This window comes from Eublepharis macularius, chromosome 6 (genome assembly GCF_028583425.1).
Source record: "Eublepharis macularius isolate TG4126 chromosome 6, MPM_Emac_v1.0, whole genome shotgun sequence".
Classification (NCBI taxonomy): domain Eukaryota; kingdom Metazoa; phylum Chordata; class Lepidosauria; order Squamata; family Eublepharidae; genus Eublepharis; species Eublepharis macularius.
This window is the reverse complement of record NC_072795.1, coordinates 112,382,171-112,403,948: the sequence shown is the minus strand read 5'-3', so window position 1 is coordinate 112,403,948 and position 21,778 is coordinate 112,382,171. Positions and strand designations below refer to the sequence as shown.

The 21,778-nt window shown below is 44.9% G+C and overlaps 1 protein-coding gene across 1 annotated transcript in view; it reads right to left on the bottom strand.

Annotated features, from left to right (window-relative positions):
* The window catches only part of UNC5B (unc-5 netrin receptor B), a 206,557-nt gene extending 189,999 nt beyond the window's left edge, over positions 1-16,558 (bottom strand). Inside the window, exon 1 of the mRNA XM_054983049.1 lies at positions 16,240-16,558. Coding sequence (XP_054839024.1) covers positions 16,240-16,330 — 91 coding nt within the window. The 5' untranslated portion in view covers positions 16,331-16,558. The remainder of the gene's footprint in view (positions 1-16,239) is intronic.
* Positions 16,559-21,778: the final 5,220 nt, after the last annotated feature.

Below are 21,778 nucleotides of genomic sequence, written 5' to 3'. Positions count from 1 at the left end.
TAATCTTTTAGCGTCATGCTAAATTTTCTGACCACACCGTTAACCACTAGCCCTCTTCAGCTACACATTTCTGCCCAGTGCCCACCCATGTCCCAAAAACCCTGCCTGAGAATAAGCCATATGGCCCTGGGGAACAAGATGCCCATGTGCAGACTGCCACCACCTAGCAATCTTCCCCCACTCCTCAATGATGGGCACAGGAAAGTGTCCAGGGATCTCTCACATAGTAGAAGCACAAGAGGAGCAGCTGTCTGGGGCCAAGAACACAGTGCTTTGGTGACACTGTGGCCAACATGACACAAGAGGAGTAAGAGAAAAAGACCTCCTAAAATGCTGCAGTCCCATGGACCTTTCCACATTAATTGGAGGGTAAACTACCAGCATCCCTTCCAATATGAGTGGCTGCAAAATGTGAACAGGGGAAAGGCAATATTTACTGTGTGGAAATGTGAACTCTGAGTGCACTGGGGAATGCGGATCATGGGTACTGTGTGCCCCCCTTATGGACAACTAGTCAGCTCCCAGTATGCTGGAGTGTAATCAATTCTATCTCAGCAAAACCATACAAGACATACAGAAAACTAACAATACAAGTTGTGGAGGAATTTCTCTTATGACAACCCAATGGCTGCATTTGTAATGCAAGACAAACATATTACACTTTAGCATTTTATGCATGGCTGGGGAACAAGTATTCCCTCCTTGGGAAGTGCATAAAATGCAAAAGCTCTTATTAGAGTATAAAAATCTTGTGGCCTTCTTCCCACCAGCACCAAGGTTCTAATGGCTGGGACTATCATTTTGAAGGCCTAAGGCAACAAGCAAGAATCCCAAATGCAGAAGGAAAGTATAAAGATGTTCAATTTAATCTTATTTTGTCCTAAACTGCTTCAAATGTAAGCCCCGTTTGGGGGTGTTTTTTTTGGAAGGCTGACTAAATATTTTCACACGTTGGTATAACAGTGACAGACTGTCAGCCAGCTATAGCTTGGTTCCCAACATGTTCATGCAAATTCTATTAGTCACACACAAATAATGATGCAAATTAAAACTAGGTTTGTCACCTTTGGCTGGCTGGATACCTGTGCCTAAATTAGTAATGTGCTAGGCAGGAATCTAGCTGGTATAGCTTTCCCCATTCCTATTATTTCCATTTCAAGGGGAAGTTATACCTGCAAGATTTCTGTTATTTGGTTCTGCTCGGAGGAGAAAGAAGTAACAGTCCTAAACAAATAATAGTTCTGGGCATGAACAATTTTCCTTTCATATTAATGATTGCAGATCCCATCTTAAATTAAACCTTAAATTTACTTACAGTTGAACGAGACTGCAAAAACTCACTGCAGGTGAGATTACAAAAGCTGAGTCACCAGTGGAAGCAGGATACTAAACAGATTCATAAAGGTAATGAATTTGACAGAGCCAGAGTGCAAAAGGGGATCTTTTGTCCTACTCAGTTTCCTTTCACTTCATACTTTAGGAGCCCTGTGGTGCAGAGTGGTAAGCTGCAGTACTGCAGCCCAAGTTCTGCTCATGACCTGTTTGATCCTGGTGGAAGCTGGGTTCAGGTAGCCGGCTCAAGGTTGACTCAGCCTTCCATCCTTCCGAGGTCAGTAAAATGAGTACCCAGTTTCCTGGGGGCAAAGTGTAGATGACTGGGGAAGGCAATGGCAAACCACCCCGTAACAAAAGTCTGCCAAGAAAACGTCATGATGCAACGTCCCCCCCATGGGTCAGTAACGACTCGGTGCTTGCACAGGGGACTACCTTTACCTACTTCAGCTCTACCGTTCCTTATGCATTTTTATTTTAAAGAGGAGGGGGCCCCTAAGATTTACACAAGCAAAGAAATTACATTTGTTGTATCTTTATTTAGCATAAACGTATGTGCATTCCTCCCTCTGTCTCTGTGCTTTCCTTCCCTAGGCAGCTAGCAGAGGGGTGTCAGTTTAATGACAATGGAACTGAGAGAAGCCTTTAGGGGAAAACAACCTTTTTGGGGACACAAAATGCAGGTTTTCATTAACAATCATATCAGTGCCGCAGCTCAGACTAAAGTGAACTGAAAATCAAGGTCAAGCAACGAGGCCACAGAGGGAGCTGCTGGCACATTTCCTCAATATCAACATTCATTTTCTCCTAACACCAGCTTCAGAGAAGAAGAACTCACCAATTAGAGGTGGCTGGGAGGGAGGGGGAAATATAATATGAACTCATTAATTTGTTTGCTTCTGTTGTTTGTATGTAATACAGTACCTATTGCTATGATGATCCCAGTGAACAAGATAAGGTGACATCTTCAAATGGACCAGCTTCTTAATATAGCACCATCTCTGCTCCTGAGTTATTCAGAGATCCTCCGCTTAATTCATAGTTCTGTTTAACTAGAAAGCCTACCTATTACTACACTGACAAATTATCCCACTAAAAGGTTTTTGTCTTATCTATTTTGTACTGCTTGCTGTTGATGTATCTGACATTTTAGATTATACAGTAGAATCTGATACCACACAAACTAATAATTAAAGATCAAAGCCTAACGCTGTTAACACTAAACAATTAGTGAGTAATAGAGTTAGAAGAGGTGTGGTCATATGGGGGGGGTGTTTTCACACTCACATTTTACAACTTGTTTATGAGTGGCCTACCACTGTTGGATTCACACCTCTCCACTGCTGTATTCACAGCTCCATTTTCGTTACTGTCGAAAGATACAATGGAAGGGTTTTGTTTTGTTGTTGTTTTGCAGAAGGGGGGGGGAGATGAAAGTAAAATTGCTTCTGGTATTTGGAGTAGCATGCTTGGTACAGCTACCCAAGCATCTGTATCCAACACAACATCCTTTCATACCAGAATCTCAAGGGTACCTTGATATTCAGAAATAGGGTTGCCATATGGGGTCCAGTATTCTGGAAGAGTGTGTGTGTGTGTTGGGGGGTGGCACTAAGCTGCTCCCGGGCAGCACAAGGATGTCACTACAGGAAGTGACATCACTGCACTGGCTCACTTCTGGATGCTCCAGCTGGCAGGCTGGCCACTCTTGGGCACCGCCACCCAGTTGCAGGAGGTCACTTGGGCACCTGAGCTGGCTGGCCACTTCCCAGGGCCACTGGTGGTGCCACGCAGCCGCAAGAAGCTGGGCTGGATGAGGGAGCAGGGAGGGAAGGGAGGGGCCAGGTGTCTCGTATTTGGTGAACATTTTCCCCAGACAGTCCACCAAAATACCAGACTGAGTGGGTGGAAACCGGACACCTGGCAACCCTACTCAGAAAGCCAGTGTGGTGTAGTGGTTACACTGTCAGACCAGGATCTGGGACATCCAGGTTCGAATCCCTGTTCAGCCACGAAGCTTGCTGGGTCCAGTCACTCTCACAGGGCTGCTATAAAATATAGGAGGAGATAATGACGTACATTGCCCTGAATTCCTTGGATGAAGGATAAAATTAAAATGTTCTAAATAAATAATAAATAAAATAATTGCAGGGGGCAATTGTTGTTTTGTGGCCTTGAAGCAGGTATTGGAGCCAGCACAGCCTGCCTGAATGGTCAGACATCACAGGAAAGATAAGAGATTGCCAGATAAGAGCATATTCAAAAGCCTAGCAGGAAACCTCCTAGAGTAATAATATGTGAAAAGTCACTGAATATATATCAATTATGTTTTAATCATGCCTTGATGCAACACTGCATGTTTCATTCAAACCTCTGATACGAATGTGCCAAGTTATGCTCTGCTATGATAACAAGATTTGCCTTTCATTCAATTATGAGATACTTCATGGAATCAATGTGCTTTGAAGTGATAAGCTGCAAGCATTCTTACCGCATAGGTGCAAGACAGTATATAATGGATAACCAAATAGAAGCTAAGAAGCAAACTTTACTTCTTACTGTTTTTACAATCTAAGTCATAAACAGCAATAAGAATCAAACAAGTTGTATAACTTGAAGCTGACATACTCTATAACCCATATCACCCAAAGTGATGAATCAGAAGATGACACCATTGTAGGGATCCTACAAAGAATGCATTAAAAAAAACTATGAATTTAGATGAAGGTAGAAGATAGGACCCAGGGCAAAGTCTTGTCAGATTCCACAAGGAGCTAAACTACAACAACTAAGCAGTCAAGAGGGTTCTATCTTGCTCTGGAAAGACAAGTTATAGATTTTTTTACGATCTGGTGGTAAGATTAGTTGTTGCGTAAGAATTGACTTGTAGGTTAAAGATTAGATAGAATTCAGTCTGTGTGCGGAAATATTGTTAAGTGCAACATGTATGTTGCGAGTAATAAAAGAGTACATTGCATTGCACCCAAGAGTCATAATCTGTCTCAGAGTGCTGTCTCTCACGGGTAAAAGGTCCCAGAAGATAGTGAAGATTCTGCTTGGTTGCATTAACGCACTAATAAGTGGAATTCAGTATCCCTATAGTGGAGAAGATTTGAGGAGGGAGAAATTCATTTTCAGCAGTTGGTAGGTAAAGGGGAGACAGAGGTGGAGTGTGGAAATACATGAGACCACTGAGTGCAAGAAAACCAATAAGAAGCCTTGGAGCACCTCAAAGTCAGACTAGTTTATGGTGGCACATAGGCTTCCGTGGCCTAATCTGCCTTCAATCTAAGTGAGAAAGGAGATCATAAATATAATAACAACAACAACTGTGTTTATATACTGCTCTTCTAGGCAGGTTAGTGACTCACCCATAGCAGTGAACAAAGTCAGTGTTGTTATTATCCCCACTATACAGTTGGGAAGCTGGGGCTGAGAGGGGTGGCTTACCCAAGGCTCCTGCTAAGACAGTGGCAGTAGTGGAATTCAAACCAGCAGAACACTGATTCACAGCCCAACTACTTAACCACTGTGCTACCACAGATATTCCCTAAAAGCCTTTGCTACAATAAATCTGTTCCTCTTTAAAATGCCACATGGTCTCTTATTTTGTTTTGTTTTTTTCTACTAATAACTGAATTGCTGCCCCTCTGCCATTCTGCGCAGGGTGATCAGGTCTGTTCAGGAAGACAGCAAAGCCGCACAGACAGTAACAAACTATGGTTTGCTGATCATCAGTGAATTAAATCCACATTGCTAAAGAGATGCTAATAAGGGCTCTTTTGTTGCAGGGAGGAGAAAAAGAAAACAAAATGTGCTGAGTTGTCAGTGACTTCCCAACACTGTTTTCTACAAGCGAAGAAAGCAGACAAACAAAAGTGAAAGGCAGATAAGAGAAGACAGGCAAGGCATGAGGGGGAAGACAAGAGGAGAGAAAAGGGGCTGTGATTTACGCCTCCACTTCAGCAAATGTTTTCACTAGCATTAGCATTGCTAAAGCCGAAAGGATCTAAGTGAATAAGAAACAGCAGGAACCTGTGGCTTTATGACACTAACATCTGCTGTAATGAACTCCTTGCAGACGGTGTGCAGCCCTCTCCATCTCACAGCTTCCTGCCTTCAGGCACAGGCTTCCCAGCAAATCCGGGGAAACCAAAATGTTAGCAGAGTGGACATCCCAATTGCTAAAGGCATCAGCCCACCCAGAACGCTGGAGGTACTCATGGCTATAACGCTTCTAAAGATAATGGGCAAAGTGGTGGAGCTCTTTGAAATCTCTGCCCTGCCCCTCCCATCCTTGAAATCCAATCTCTCTAGCCCCCCTGGCTGCAGTTGGGTGAACAAGACCTACACCAAGCTTCCAAAGGCAGAGTGGAAGGTCTGTGCCATGCTCGCTTCTGTCTTGCTATGTCCACTCATTGGGTTGAGTGGGTTTTCTCCATTCTTAATAGTATACAGTTTAAACTTTATCAGTTTTCTTTAATTGCATTTCTTAATTTGATTTAATTTTTTTCAAAAGCCACTTTGTGACTCATGAGTCCTGTACAATGAAGGCAGGATAAAAGTTTTTGATTAACAGATTGTAAGTATTAATAACTATGAATATGAAATTAAGGAGCAAATAAATAAATCCATAGAAAATCTGGACACCTCCCCCCCCAAAATCCTCAAACAGCTGCTCTTCACTGGAAAATCAGCAAAGGATCCCAGGGCACATATTTCAAATTCTGCACCACTTCATTAGCACCTCAAAAACTGTCATTCCAAGCAACCACTTGGGCTGACGGAGCAGTTAAAGCTTCCAAAGGCTTAGAACCAGCCTTAAGTTTCACCTTCAAAATATCTCTATGTGGAAGCATACAAAAGAAGAAGAAGAACCAGTTTCTCTCCATTGCTTTAAGAAGCAGTGCATATTCCCAGAAGCGAAGAAGATTCACCCAAGAGTGACAGGGAACACTTGGAAAGCTCCAGCAGTTCCTTTTGCGAGAACAGTTCCGGGCCATGGTGATGAAGCTGTCATTCTGCTTTCTTTGCTTTCACTGTGCTGTAGCTTTGACTTACCAGGAAAGGGGGGGGGGGGCTGCTGCCCTAGATGGCCACTGGGGACCAGGAGAAAGGTCTGGCCAGTTCAGCCCTGGGCTGTGGCAATGACAACAGCCGTAGGCTCCTTCAGTTGCTGTCACTGATGCCACAGCCTGAATCCGAGTTAAGGGGACCTCGTGACATTGCCAGCACCTCGGAGGCCAACTTGCTCCCGTGCTGTTTCAGTGTCCCAGTCCCTTCCCGCTATAGGTATGTTTTTATCATGATACGACAAGAGAAGCATCCCTCAGGCCTTCACATAAATGAATCCAGAATGCAATAAGGAACTTACCCTCCCAATGAGTTGGGAATAAAACCTATAATAGATTATTTTGCTACCATGTGACAAATTCCCTTCACAGCCATTTAGCCAGAAACTGCTTGTTGCCCGGCTTCACAGCATAAACTGTACCAACATTCAAAGCAAGCCCCTGGCAAGGTGGATTTGAACACCAGGAGAAAGCTGCTCGTAATTTCTTTGTGCAGTTTTGAGGTCACACATACAACACACAACTGCTATTTCAGCACTAGACACACACACCCCGCTTGAGATTCCTTCCGTATCAAGCAGGATAAACATGGGTATGCCTTTTTACATTATATTTTTCACACTTCGTGCAAGCCCATATGTTCATCTAATACCAACAAGAGCACAGCCCTATGCTCAACAATCACAGGTTCACACCCCTGCTGGCAACAGCATGCCAGTCACATTCACAGCTCCCATTCCAGCTTTTCACAGCTGCTTATGCAGCCCACATAGTGTTGCTATGGTGGGGAGGGGGCAATGGGAGGGGGAAACCAGAGAAGACAAACATCCCCAAGAGACACAGTGATCCTTCTATGAGTTGCACATGCCACTCCTAATCAGAAATAAACATATAATCAAGCAGTGTGTCACCATGGCAAAGGATTCAACTGAAGTGCACGCATTATTCCGAAACCAAACCAAACCAGGTTAATTTTGTTTCCTGCCTCCAGTTGCAAATACTGACCTCCTCAACACAGACAACAAAATCCACCAAGCCTACAAATCCATACATAAAGCCTGGCATTTAGTTCCTGATAGACAGGTTACTATTACCATGAGACACAGTATCCAAGGGATCAAAGTACTTGACTACATCCCTGGAGTGTGTCCCTTTAAATCTCATGGGGTATCACATAGCATGAGGTCCCAGCTGTTTATTAATGGGGCTGAGACCCACTGTGTTGAGATATGAACGAGACCTTTGATGACGACAACGCTTTCTCGCTTTGTCTGCTTTGTCTTAACTGATGTTTTAACCTTTGGAAAATGTGAAACCGCATGAGTATTTTTAAATAAAAGAGCAACACTTTTTTAATTAAGAGAGTGTTGTTGGATCACATGTCCGAGTCACATCCAAGGCAAGGAATGGGGCTGCTGTATTGGCTGCCTCCACTGGTCCTTCTACTCAGCTCCTTCCCCACCCCTCTTAGTACCATGGTTTCTACTTCTCTCTAGAGCAAGTCAGGGCAGAAGGATGGCAGAGGGGCTACTGGGGTAAAATGCTTGCAATCTTCTCCCACAACTTTGGAACTTAGGATCCATCCCACTGGTATTACTAAATATAGTCTCAGTAGCCAAGAGCCCCTTCCCCTCAGAAGTCCCCTCCCAACTTAACCAACATTGGTGCCATAGTCCAGAAAATAAAGAAAAACATACAGATAGTGATAGAAAGAATGAAGTGAGAGAGATGGAACATAGTTAAGTCAAGATAAATGGGATAGTAAAATGAACTATAAAGGAGTATACATGGGAAATGAAATATGGGAAATAGGCACTCTAAGAGCCATGGTAAGATCTTGGTACTGGTACAAGCTGGTAAAACCATCACCACCATGTCAAAAGTGTCCAGAGAACCACATATGATGCAGACCATCTCCCCCTCAGCCCTAGGCTTCAACAGATCTCCTTCATATTGCTCAGTCTGTGAGAATTTCCAATATTACAAGATGATTATTAAAGAAATGGACACTCTTCTTTGGACCTCTGCCCATATAGTTGGACTATCACCTAGCACTAGAAGGCCAAGAGAAAATGTTACAGATGTGGACAGCATCAGATTAATGCAATTTTCAGCCTCGTGCCAAGAAGCAAGCAACCTTGAAACATTCAAAACACACAGGATGTATTTTGCATGCTGCTTTGTGGCATCTTCAACATTCATCACCACCAAGTACATCACAACTAAGACACAATGCAAAACTGAATTATTCAAAAAGGGCTTTTTCTCAGCTAAGAGGGCAGTATTGTAGGAAAGGGGTTCCAGATGTTTCGCGAATGATTTAGGAACCATAGATTTCACCATTATGTTGCCTTACATATTATCTGTTGCTTTAAATATGTACTCCTATACACTACCTGTGTTTCATGTTGTTTAATGTAAGTCTTAGAATTGATTATGTTCTGTTTCAGCAATTCCTCAACCCCATATTGGATCCTTGCTAATACTATGTCTTTGTAAACTTGTATTCATTTACCCTATGACATTGTTTATGGAAATGTTCTTGACACTGTATGGAAATGCCTACCCTTGTCCTTGCCACTGATTGTACTAATCCCACACTATATAATCCGCCTTGAGTCTCAGTGAGAAAGGTGGAATATAAATGACAATCATACATACATACATACATACATACATACATACATACATACATACATACATACATACATACATACATACATACATACATACATACATACATACATACATACATACATACATACATGGTATTTTGTGCTGAAAAGAACTTCAGTGTACAGCATGCCCCATGAAAGGGCTGTCTCACTGTCCATTACAATGTTTTCAGCCAGGCCCATATTCTTGCCACCAAGCTGAATGCAAACCACCAGCCATGGATGGACTCTCCACTGCTGTGTGATGTGCTATAACTCCTGGTTTTGCACTGCCACTTTGGAAAAAAAGAAAAGAAGCTTGTTGAACCCCAGTAAGTTCCAAGGCTCCGTGGCTCGTAAAAGTTAGATTTGGGCAGGTCCCAAGTTATTCAAGCTTAGCTTTGAGCAACGTGCCCCATTCTGAGTTCCATGTGAAGTACGAGGTGCTTCAGAGCTTTAGAGAAACTGGCAAGGCCTCTGGATTGTGGTCCAGCAACCTTTGTTCACTCATCTTTCAAATTTCTTTCCCAATGATTCAGCTTGAAAGAGCCTTTGAGGCTAGTTGAGGTAGTCAAAAGGGGATGGGCTGGAGGGTTGTTGGGAGATTTTCCCTAACTGCAGGTCCTGTGCCTTTCAAGGTGTGGCATGCAGAAACCGAGCAGGTGCAGCAAGGAAGAGCCCTCCAGCTGATGAGTCATTGCTTGTTCACAGTGCAAGAGCTCTCCTAGAACAAAAGCTGGCGCTTGCAGTTGGATGTTGTGATTTAATTGTTAAATACACTCATTAAGAGAAACTGAGGTGGTCCACTGGGCCAAACTGCTGAGAATGCTCTTTGAGCTGTAGAAAAAATTAAACTTCTTATGTGTTATAAATGCAGCAAAGATCCTTTATTTTAAAAAAAACAGTTGCAAGGTTAGTCCTGACAAAAAGCAAACTTCTAATTTTGAATACACATCATGAACATAGGGATACTAGAATGTTTTCAACTCCTTAATGGTGAACTTATTAAACACAGAGCAAACATGAGGGGTGGCGGGCACTGGAAAGCACCAGTTTCCCTTCTTTTCATTCCTGCAGCCCATACAAAGAGCAATAGGAAACCTCCATCCAGTTTCAAAGTCCAAGGAAAGGCCTTATGTTAAGCTAGCAATCTTTGTCTAGCAGCCTAGAGAAGCGTCCTCTGTCCTTCCCTACTATTAACATTCCAACACTATTCTTTATACCTTTCAAAAACACCTCTGATGCCCCAGCACGGGATAACTTGTATCCTTTTCTGCTCACTGATATAAATGGTCAACACCTTGAAGAGCTCAGAGACAAGCAAAAATTCTCCAGAGACAACTTTCTCCAGAATGTCACCTCCTTAGTAAGAGAACACACCTGTTGGATTTCTGCTTGTGACATAGCTGTTCAAGGCACAGAACTTCTGTTGGGGGCGGGGAGTACTCCTGCATGAGAAAACCCTGCATGGAAGAAGGAAATATAAATATTTGGGAATAAACAACCCTAGAACTGGATTTATGTACAAGCTAAGTAAACTACAATTTACAAACCTCTGATTATGAGGGGCCCCTTAATAAAGAAAATTAAAAATTGCTACATTACCATTTTTTGTAGCCTGATGGGGACTTTTGATCTTGACATAGCCTCAGCATGACTTAATCCAGCCCTGAATACTTCAACTTTTGCATATTTAAAACTAGCCAATGAAGTTGCTAATCCTTAGAACTCTCCATAAACTGCACTGCTCCTCAACACTGTTTTACACTTGGAGAAAGACCTGGATACTTTGACACGACATGGCTTACCACGAAATACTCTTTTTGGATATCACACTCAGCAAGGGCAGCATGCTAGAGAAACAATTTGAAAGCACTCCATCATGGCCTCTCCCACTCACTGACAATTTACCTTTTGGGGCAACACAGGGAGGAAGGCATTCAGAACCTCACCTTGCTATTTCATTCATACCTGTAGAGTTCTGTACACTTATGACACAGCACCTGACATGCAATCCCTTGGCTAATCCATTCCTATGCCTCTCTCCATCTTTGCTGACATACTGAAATTCTGTTCCACAGCCCAGGCACAAACACACAGAACATACCCCATTTCTCTCAATCCACCAGGTACCTAGAAAGCTTACAGCATCAAAATATATGCTCAGGAGCTTCATCACACTGAAACACGGAAAACATTCTGTATCACAGCCTCCCTCCACCTCCATCTAAAGTGAACTATATCAACTGAGTCACACATTTAAGAAGTCAGGTGGGACGGAGGAATTTCAGAATTCTGGTGAGGTCCAGTCACAGCATTTAATACTTTACCACCTGCTCCCAGACCAAAAAAAAAAAATTATCCTTCTTGCACATATAAAATTTGGATTTTGCAGGGAAGGCCTCACTAGAACCCTTCTGAAGGGGTGGAGTATTTCTATATTGGAGGCATTCAATCTGGAAATAATTCCTTTTCAATCTGGAGTTTTACATTCCCACAAGGCTGTAACCATCCTCAGTTGCCTGCACGTATAAGTTAGTCTTAAGCTCTGTCCAGGACCTATATAACTTCTAGGTTCTGTACACGTACTAGCAAAACTCTGAGTAAAACATATATTAAAACTATTGCACCAGAAGAAGGAATTCAGTCACTGCCTGTCCAGCCACTCCCATCCTAAGTGCTAAAACACAAGGAAATCAGTGTGGACAATACAGTAGTATGGCTCAATTAGTTCAGTGGCCCTGAAAAGGAATCAAGGGCCAACCTGGAACATCTTTATGGTGTCCTATCATCTTCTGCTCCCATCCAGTGCAGATGGGGGTGGCGAAAGCATTCCCAGACTAATGATTTTTTTTTCTCACAAGGAATTTCAGAAGACACAGTGTAAGAAAGAGAAGGTTCGACATTGTGGCCCTGCTCCAAGAAAGGAGCCCACTGAGAGCACACACCCCAAACCCAGAAGCTTCCTGTACTTCAAATACTTCCTAACTGTTGCATCCCATTGATGAAGGTATGCTTCCATCCTCATAAGGACATAACTTATTACATTGCTTCATTTCCCCAAAGCTGGGAAATTGGAGGTGGGAGAAATCTGCTGATCAAGAAGTTTTTCTGCAAAAGTCTTGCTGGAACTTTAATTAACCCTTTCAAGCAACTGGCCCCTTTCCATATGCTTGCTCCAAGATGCTTCTGGCAAGGAACAAATGCCACAGGCATGCCTGGTGACACATCCCCACCCCGGTGCATTACACAGGCCCCCTCCTGCTTTATGATGTGGGAGGGAAATGACCAGTTAGGTTAAAGAGGCTTCAAAGTTATCCGGTTCCTCTTTCCCCTCCCTTCCAAAGCTTACAAGCTGTCTTGCCTGTCACCGCCTGTCAGGGCACTCCAAGCCTTTAACATTTATAGCCATGATTTTTTTTTCCAAACTCCACAGCCATCAAACTTTATGGTTTCCTGCCTTGTGGAGATGTGCGGCTGAAGATATCTTTTTATATATCTGCACTTAAAAGGAAACCATTGCACCAGCATCTTCATGTCTCCTTTGCTGGAGGGTTACAGTGGATAAAATGGTACCATTCCCTGAGTCAGAGACAGAGAATCTGCATGAAGAGAAAGGTAGTTAAATTCTTTTTTCCAAAAAACAAGCACCAAAATTCATTCCTGACTGAAAGCAGCTCCCATCTATTATGAAGTCCTGCCTGTGAATCCCAGACATGCATAGATGCAGCCTGCTCTTGCTTAGAAGCAAAGGAAATACACTCTGTATATGCTCAAAGGAAATGTAGTTACTTCACATTAGAGAGATCATCCCTGGCAACAGAAATAAGTTCTGTACCTTGCTCAAATTCATCCTTTGCAGCAAGGACAAAATTCAAGATATTGGATAGGACCCCATTGTTTGTTCTTTGGTGTAAGCACAAGAAAATGGACTGCAATAGTACATAAGCAATTTAAAGGGCTTGTTTTTCCACATCACATGACCATTATGATTTCCCTTGGATTTCACAAGGAAAACTTTGGTAACTGCTGGAAAAAGCTAAGAAAACTCAACAACCTACTCCTGCATTAGCCACAGTTGGGACACTGCACAGGGAGAGTATAATTCAAGCCCATGTTTTATGCAATAGCAAGGAACCAAAGATCTACAATTAAAAGGTAATTCTTACAGTTGCAATGATTGTTACCTAGACACATCCTATCATTCCCACAGTACGGAGCCCGAGTGCCTGGATTTCAAGCAGTACTTCCAGCCATCATGGTTATTAAATAAAAGAACAGAACTCTCAACAGTTATCATTTTCTCAGCCAGCAAAAGAGAACATCAATAAGATTCAAATGCAGCTCAAAGCTGGAAGTAACAGCAGGGACAGCTAACAACTTGTTCACAGTGCCAACCGGCTGCTCTCCTATCCAGTCTTCGTTTCCTAGCCTTGCCTGTTAAATCATCAGATCGGAGGGAGCACAAATTTGCTGTCAATATTAACTGTAAAGGGGCCAGCCCATACTTCAAGCTGAGGTCTTAGTATATTTGCATCACATGCTGAAAACTCCCTCTACTCCAACAGACGTTCAGAACACAAGAGAAAGACCCCTGTGCTTTGCTCCTCTGGTTCCAGATTCTCTCATTTGGATGCAAAGCATAGCTGCAAATGTATGCAGAAAAGTTTTGCAAGCCACCTCCCTGATTCACACTCCACAATCCATTACAACAATGTTCACTGTTGACTACAGGCCCCAGCTCCCCTGTCATTAACTGCAACTTCAGAATATATCTTTAAAGTACCAGATTCTAAAGTAAATTATAATTTGATCCTAGCTAATTATAAGTGAGCCCGCTGGAAGCAAACAGCACCCTAAAAACAATGTACTGGGTGTACTTAAAAGTAGCTGAACAGACATATTAAGGATCATCAGTTACAAAAATTTAGGCCTATCATCAGCTTTCATCCAAGTGTTGACTAGACACCTTGTCCTAAGGGCTTGGCTTTACAATGAAAGACCACCCACAAGAGATAAATAATGGAATGTAAAGAGAGATAAACAATGTCCAGAGAGATAAACAATGGAATGTAAAGGTGAACAAGTCAGCTTATACCAGCAATTAAACCTGGGAAGCAGAGAACTGGTAAACCTTTCTTTTTGACCAACTTTGCAATGCTTTCCTGAAGCAAAAAAATTAAAATAAAAAAAAATGCTTACATTAAAATAAACACTTAGTACACTTAGGCTGCAACACTCAAACCATTCAACTGAGCAGTGCAGTAGATATATTTTTCTACCATGAAATTTCTGTCTCATAAATATACATGAACTGCATAGTTCCATATCTTAACCCATATCTTAAGAGCAAGACCTGGGAAAAGTCAAAGGTCTAATTAAAAAAAAAAAAGCTGTTCACATCAGAAACTTGAGGGCTTTCCCCAGACAAATGAACCTAATCCCGTGTTCTGTTGGAGCTCATTGGGACAGCCAGTTAAGAACCTTCAACATCAAGGAGAACTACCAAAAGGAGAGAAAACTAACGCTTGATTCCTGAACACTGAGTCTTAATTTTTTGCCACTGCAATTTTCCTTTGTGGAGGCACTACATGGGAGCCTGCTGTTGAACTCAGTCGAATTACTTCCACGTCAGTCATTTAGGAGGTGGGTACCATCCCAATTCCTCCTGCAGAGATGGATTGCATCCTCCTCAAAAGCCATTATGGGGATATAGAGTCATACAGGATTTACGTCCAAACATTTTGGATTACATTCTAACAGCCTGATCCTATGTCCCACTGAGTTCAAAAGGGCACACTTCCATCCAGGCCAGTGCTCAAGACTGCAGATGTCTCCAGTGAAAATAGATTTTGAGGAGGTTATTAACTTTTAATATCAGATCTGCAACTATTCGGAGGAAGACTACATCTCAGTCCAAATCCCTGGGAAGGAGAGAACCAAAATTTAAAAATGTCCTTAGAAATGAAAGAATCCCACCCACCCCTTCCCAGGGATTTGAAGATCCACCTTGAAAAGCTCCTAGTTAACACAACAGACTTTCAGAGCGAGCCAGATTCAGAAACAAGTTACTCTCCACAGTTTGAACAACAGAGGAAAGCGGCCCCTCCCCTCCCCTCCCGGCAGCGCCCCCTTCGCTTTAAATCAGAAGGGGTGGGAAGGGTCAAGGGCAAGTCTCGCTACAGACGATGCAGGGACCGGACAGTAAACCTTGGCTGCGGTGTGTGGTTCATCCCTTCGTTTCTAGTCCGCCTTTCTCCTCAACCGCCTGATTCGGGGCACGACGACCCCCAAGCAACGCCCGCCCAGCCCCCTCGGCCCTACTACTCTAGGCGAGCGCGCCCAGCATCACAGCCGAACGCCGGAACTCGACGCACATATTCTGGCCCCTCAGCCTCGCTGCGTCGGTGGGGCTTCCCGACCCCCCAGTCCAAAGGCCAACGGGCTCGAGCGAGTCCCTCTCCCTCCCTTTCCCCCTCGCTCAGCAACCCTTCGGAGCCGGGCTGGAAAACATTCATCTTTGGTGGGCGGGGGGAGAAACTTTCCGGAGAAGGCACCGACGGCTCCCCTCTCGCGCTCCTGGCGAGAGAAGCGCAACTGCGGCGAAGCCCAGGCAACCTCAGCGGCAGCGGAGGCGCTTACTTCCAAGCAAGCGGGCCTCAGCCCAGGCTGCGTTTCCCTCAGCGCTCGGACTCGAGTCGAGAACCGGCGCCCTCTCCTCGCTTCTCCCCGTCCCCGGCCGTTCCCCGAATCACCGGCTTTAGGAGCAGGAGAAAGTGCTCCGTCGCGTCAGGCGGCCGGCCTTCAGCTCTCCTCTGGCTTAACAGCAACGCTGCTTTAGGCTTTCGCTTACGGGGGGCGGGAGGGGGGTACTCGGCCTGGGAAAGCCGCCACAGGGCGAGAGAAAGCCCGCTTTTTTTCCTTTTCCCTTCTCGCCTGGCTGCAAGCCTGTTATTAAAGTACACCCGGCATGCCCGGCGCCGCGGAAAGAAGCACGGGAAGAAGGGAACGGAGCCCGGAGGGAGGGCAGAGGCTCAGAAAGTGCGGAGGAAACTTTCCCGGTTGTGGAAAGGTTCAGGACCGAAGCGAGGGGAGCCCCGGCCGCCGCGTCCGAGCCAAGCACAAACCGCCCCGCGCGCCCCCGCTGCCCCTCGCCGCGCCGAGTCGGGCGCGCTGCCTACCTGCGTGGCAAAGCCTCAGGTTGCCGATGCCCACCAGAAGCAGGACGATCGCGCCGCGGGCAGAAGCTCCCCGCCTGCAGGCAGAAGGCATCGCTCTCTGCGGAAGGATGCCGCGCCTCCCCTTCTCCTCTCCTCCGCCGCTCGCTTTTCTTTGGCTTCTGCTCTCCTGGGCCCCCCTCCCAAAGCTCCAGCTTCGCCACCCGAAGCCCCGAGACTTCCTCAGCTCCGCTTCCAGCCACGCTTGGGGGCAGCGTGGCTTTCTGTCCCCTCGACGCCACAGGGAGAAGACGGGCTGCCCCTCGCCGCTGGAGTCGTCTGGTGCCGGGCAGCAAGTTGGGGACCAAGGCGCAGGCGGGTCAAAGCGGCTGCTGCGGGGCTCTCATGGCGAGCGATGCCTGCCTGGCCGCCTCCCGCTCCGGGCGCCGCTGCCGTTGCTAGCGAGCCGCTCGCATCCCAGCCCTGGCCAGCCTCCCTCCACAATGCCAAGGTGTCCCGCACGCAGAGCAGCCCAGGAGCCAGGGGGACGGCAGGAGGGGCCCCGCCAGGGAGGCAGGCGACAGCCGCGGGGAGGCGAGGGGGGCAACAGGGAGGTAGCGACGGCCGGCAGACTTCGGGCACAAACACGGAGAAGCAGGGCTGAGTGGAAAATGTGGAGGGCGGGGCGGCTCCCACAGCCCGGAGCTGGATTGCCTTCGTTCGGCGCTGAGGGAACTCGAAGTGCCCGTCCGTACCGCCCAGTTCCGGGCGTGCCCGACGCGCATCGGCCAGGGAGCCTGACTTCCAAGCTCGAGAAGGAGGTTTTGCCCCGCCCGAAATCCCGAACCGTCTCTCGTTTGCTCTTGGGGCGGGTGGGGGAGTCTCCTTTCGCGACAGATCTTTGGCGTCCCGATTCACAAGTGACGAGCTGCCCGATCCGAGGGGGACGCCGCTTGTCCACGAACTCGCTTTCTGCTCTGGGATTCGAGCGGCAGCGGCGCTCTGCTTAGCAACGCCGTGCCCTGGACTTCAGGACTCCCCGTTCTCCGGAAAGGCATTTTCGCGGCGTGTGCCTCGCTTTCCCCATTTGAGACTGAGGAGATACGATCCCAAAGCACGTGCGCCCCTAGCCCATGCTTGCTTGCCTGTAGTAAGTATGCCTGTGTAAACGGGGTCTGCTCGCCGGTAAGCGTACAAAGAAGTGGAAGTTAAGTTTCCCTGCAAGTCAACAGCCGTTTAAATTTCAAGTAAAGGGAGATAAGGCGCTAAGAGTTGGATCGCTATCTTTTCCCGCACTAAAGAGATTAATCTTAAGCAGGCCTACTCAGGTGTATTCATTGGCAAAGCGGCTGAAGCACGCATTACAGTGTGTATTTTGCTTGACTGGATGGGGAGCAAATTCTGCAGCTGGAACCTGCTGGTAACCTGGTGGTAACCTGGTAGTGTGTTTTTGTGGTAAGAAAGGGTCTTCCAGTGTTCTGATTTTTTTTTAAATAAGTGGGCCGCAAAGAATCACCCGAATGATGGGCTTTGGTACAGAAACGGACTGGGTGCCCTGATTTTAGAAACCTTCATGGACTAATGCTTCGACTTGCTCTAAAAGGCTTCCGCCAGTATCCTCATTTTTAGAACCCCTTTTGTGCTTCTACTCTTGGCTTGTGTGAGCCTTTAGTCTTTCTCTTCTGATCAACTAGATGAATAGCCCACTTAAGTAGAAATATATCCGTTTGTAGCCCTGAGCATTACTAAAAGATAAGCACTGCCAGTGTGGAGCAGTGGCTAGAAGGTCAGATCTGGGAGACTCAAGTTTAAATGCCCCTGGTGCTGTGGACGCTTGCTGGGTGAACTTGGGCCAGTCGAATGCTTCCAGCCTAACCTACCTCGCAGGGAGATGGCAGGACCTCAGGAACTTCTTTGCCTTCAGCAGCCACATCACACATCACAAACATCCTATATGGAAGTCACTTGTCTGTATTCATACTGTGAAACAGAGATGCACATACCTGTTTTATATGTGGTGAGCTACACCTTGGGATTTATAGCATTTTCTACATAGAACTGATTCCCTCAGCCCTTAGAGAAGGGCAAAAAGATGAATATCTTCAACCTGTTAATGTTAAATATCATGAACAAACAGCTACTCCTTTTCCAAGGATGAATTTTGAAGATGGGGGAAAATATAGCCTCCAGTCTCTTTCTCACTTCCCACCCACCCCCGTCCCCTTTTCAGGGTGTTTGCTTTCCCTCCCCTCTCCCTAAGCAAGTATGATTGTTATATTATAAGGGGGAAATTGAGGTTACTGGATTCTCAAAGTACCAGGAAGCACTCTGGGCTTTGTTGATTTTGTTTTGTCTGGGAGTGATGAAAGCAGGAGAGATTAACAGCACCCAGGCGGGGGGGGGAACATCCATATCAGAAAAACCCTTTCCCCCTCCACAGCGCTGTTTAAAAAATAATCTGAAAGAGATAAGAAAAAAGATGGACTGTGTGCACTCTGCTGATCACATTTAACTCATCTTTTCTCCTGACTAGAAAGAGGCACTCTTGCCTTCCATGATGGGATTTGGAAAGTGGATGTGACAAGATGGGATTGATCTGAGGGAAGAAATCACAACCACAATTGCAGATCATCTTCTGGGACAATTTTCAGTTCCACACAAATTTTTCTTACATGAATGTATCACCTCCTTGTGAGAAACCTACAAGTGGAAAACATTTATAGCACCAGAGGTGACACAGAAACACACATTCTGTACAACACACATACAACACAAAGTGTGCCAAATACATGCATATCCGTTTTATGACATGGTACCTATTATCACTTGTAACTTCCAGCCACAAATCACATCTTGTAGTATAACCTAGGTGTGTGCCCTTATCTGGTCTGCTGGGGAGGGAGGGGGGTTATCTTGGTTGCTTATTTCCAGGTAGGATACCCAAAGAGGTGAAAGATTTATACGATCTGAAGAGAAGCCAGGTAGGATATTACCGGTTCAGGAGTCAAATCCATGTGGTTTTTCTTTGGGACTGTTATTTTTGACGGGGAATCTATTCAAGGGTCTGGGGCAGCTGTTTGTTTATAAAGATATTGGTACCAAATTCGCACAGAACATGGTCCTGCCTCTAATCTAAAGACCCCCTAAATTTCAAGCAGATTGGACAAAGGAGGATGATTTTACAGATCCCCCAAAACATGTCCCTCTCTGCACAGCCACACCGCTCTTTCTATTGATTCCTAAAATGGCAGCAGCCTAACAGGAGAGCTCCTGACGGGCGCTGGCATTTTAAAAAATCCCATCTACATTCATTTTATTTTCCTACGCTTACAGTGGCTGACAGTCAATAATTTTTTTAACCTTTCCAGTGAAAACTCTCTGCCATGTTTTTTTCTTGCTGTCTATTTAACAAAGTGAGGAAGGAGATTGGCAGATTTTCCATTATTCCCTGGAGGGGAGTTTGTGGGGCTAGGGAAGCTCTTTTTCAACTACACCAAAATTGCCGGAGAATGACTATAGCTGGTCCACTAAAGACCACCCAAGTTTCAAGCAAGTTGGACCCAGAGTTCCAATTTTATGGCCACTGGTTCCCCCAAGCTTAGTTTCTACTTTCAAAGCGAAACAGCCTTCACCCCCACAAGGAAGAGGGAGGAACAAGCTGGAATTCTGCTATTTCTTCTGGGGAAATTTGGGGATGGGGGTGGGAAGGTGTTTTACAACCAAATAACACCAGAATTGCAGGGGAGCAACTACTGCCTGTCCACTAAAGTCCATCCAAGTTTCAAGCAAATTGGAGCAAGTGTTTCCAATTCAACAGGTACTGATTCCTCCAGGCCTTCTACTTTCAGAGGGAAATACCCATATACGAGGTGGGGAACGAGAAGGCAGCTCTCTGCAACTTGGGATTGGCTGGAGTGCTCCTTTGCAAGTACCTGATTGGAATGGGAAAATGCCATTGTCTAGGATATCAGTAGAATCAAAGAAAACCATGTACTTTTCCTTCATGGCTGGTAAGCAGTGGAACTTGAAAAAACACAGATTTTCAGGGGGAGGGGATTTCGTTATTCCCAACCATTTTGGTTTTTGGGTTACCATTCCTGAAAATCAAGGTAATAATTGGAAACACCAATAGCTGTGTATATCTTCAGCTTGGAAATTTTATTATTTATACCCCTAGTGTAAACTGAATTGTGTTTATTTTTTTACTTGTTATTCCAATTTGACTATAAAAAACCCTTGAGACCACTTTGGTTTCTATCCTGATCAGTAATATCAGTTTGTATCCCAAGGTAAGGACCAAGCTGTAGGTTATGTGGCAAATCTGTTACATGCAAACACGTGTCCTGTCTCCTGAACTGCTTCTAGGCCAGACTCAGAAAAGAAGCAGACGGCAGAGTTCAGTGACAAGGGTAAAACATACTGGTTTATTCGAATAGACGGAAGAGAGTGGGTAGAGAGTGTAAGGCCCCTCAAAACCCAAGTGCTCTTCGGGGTTTCAAAGCCATTACACAAATTTTTATCACCTTTGGTTCCTTAGCAGAAATTATGCATTCAATAAGTTACTGGTCAAGTTAGTTACATGTACATATGACCTAACGTCATTCCATTGGTTTGGCATAGTTAGGGGTTGTCCCCTTACTCAATTAACACTTGCAAAAGTTGTTTATCATTTCAAAGAACAAACAGTTCTTTTCTGGCACCTGTAGTATCAATAAAGTAACTATCCAGTAGCTGTGTGTCATCCCCAAGGTCTTCAGTTTGCCTGTTCCCATCCCTTAGCACTACAAGAATCCATGGTTAGTCTTCGATCTGTTACCATCAACATAAACAAGTATCCCAATATGTAGCATATGCTTGGCTATTCATCTTTCCCAAGAAGACAGTGAAGACAGTTTAGCTAGAGCTAGTAGTCTGTAATCAAGGTTTGAACGTATCTCTTGTGACTTGGCAGAGACCAGGTAGGATGGGCAAGTTGTTTTGTATCTCTAGAATGCACTTTCGGCTTTACAGCCAACCCAGGCCAAAATGCAAGGCTAGAGAGATGAAGCCAAAGGGCCTCTTTCTTGTGTCTGTTACAGAGAGTTAGGCCATTACACAGGTATATTAAAGCTAAATTCTTCTACAGTTATGTTCCTTCAATTCTATGGCTATGCTATATCTAGTGTTTCATAGATGTCACTCAGGTGTTCTGAGAGCTTCTGCTTACTGCTCTTTGGGGCAGATTCTAATGCATCCTACAAATCTATGATTGGATTCTCCTGCTAATGTTTTTTTTTAAATGTAGCTGCGACGGACTGCTAAGGGAGGGGAGGGGTGTCATTAGTCCACCAACTATTTCCTGAGTTTAAAAAAAAATCAAACTCCCAGGTTCTTCTCCCCAAAGCTGCATTTCTGTAAAAACACACAAACAAACAAATTAAATAGATTTCCTGCATAATAGTATAGTCTCCTGCCCAAGCAGTAACTGGACTTAGACCTGCTTAGTTTCAATAGTGTAAGAACATTGTATGCGCTTGGATCACATTTGAACTTGTGCTGTACTACATAAAAGTGATACATGGAT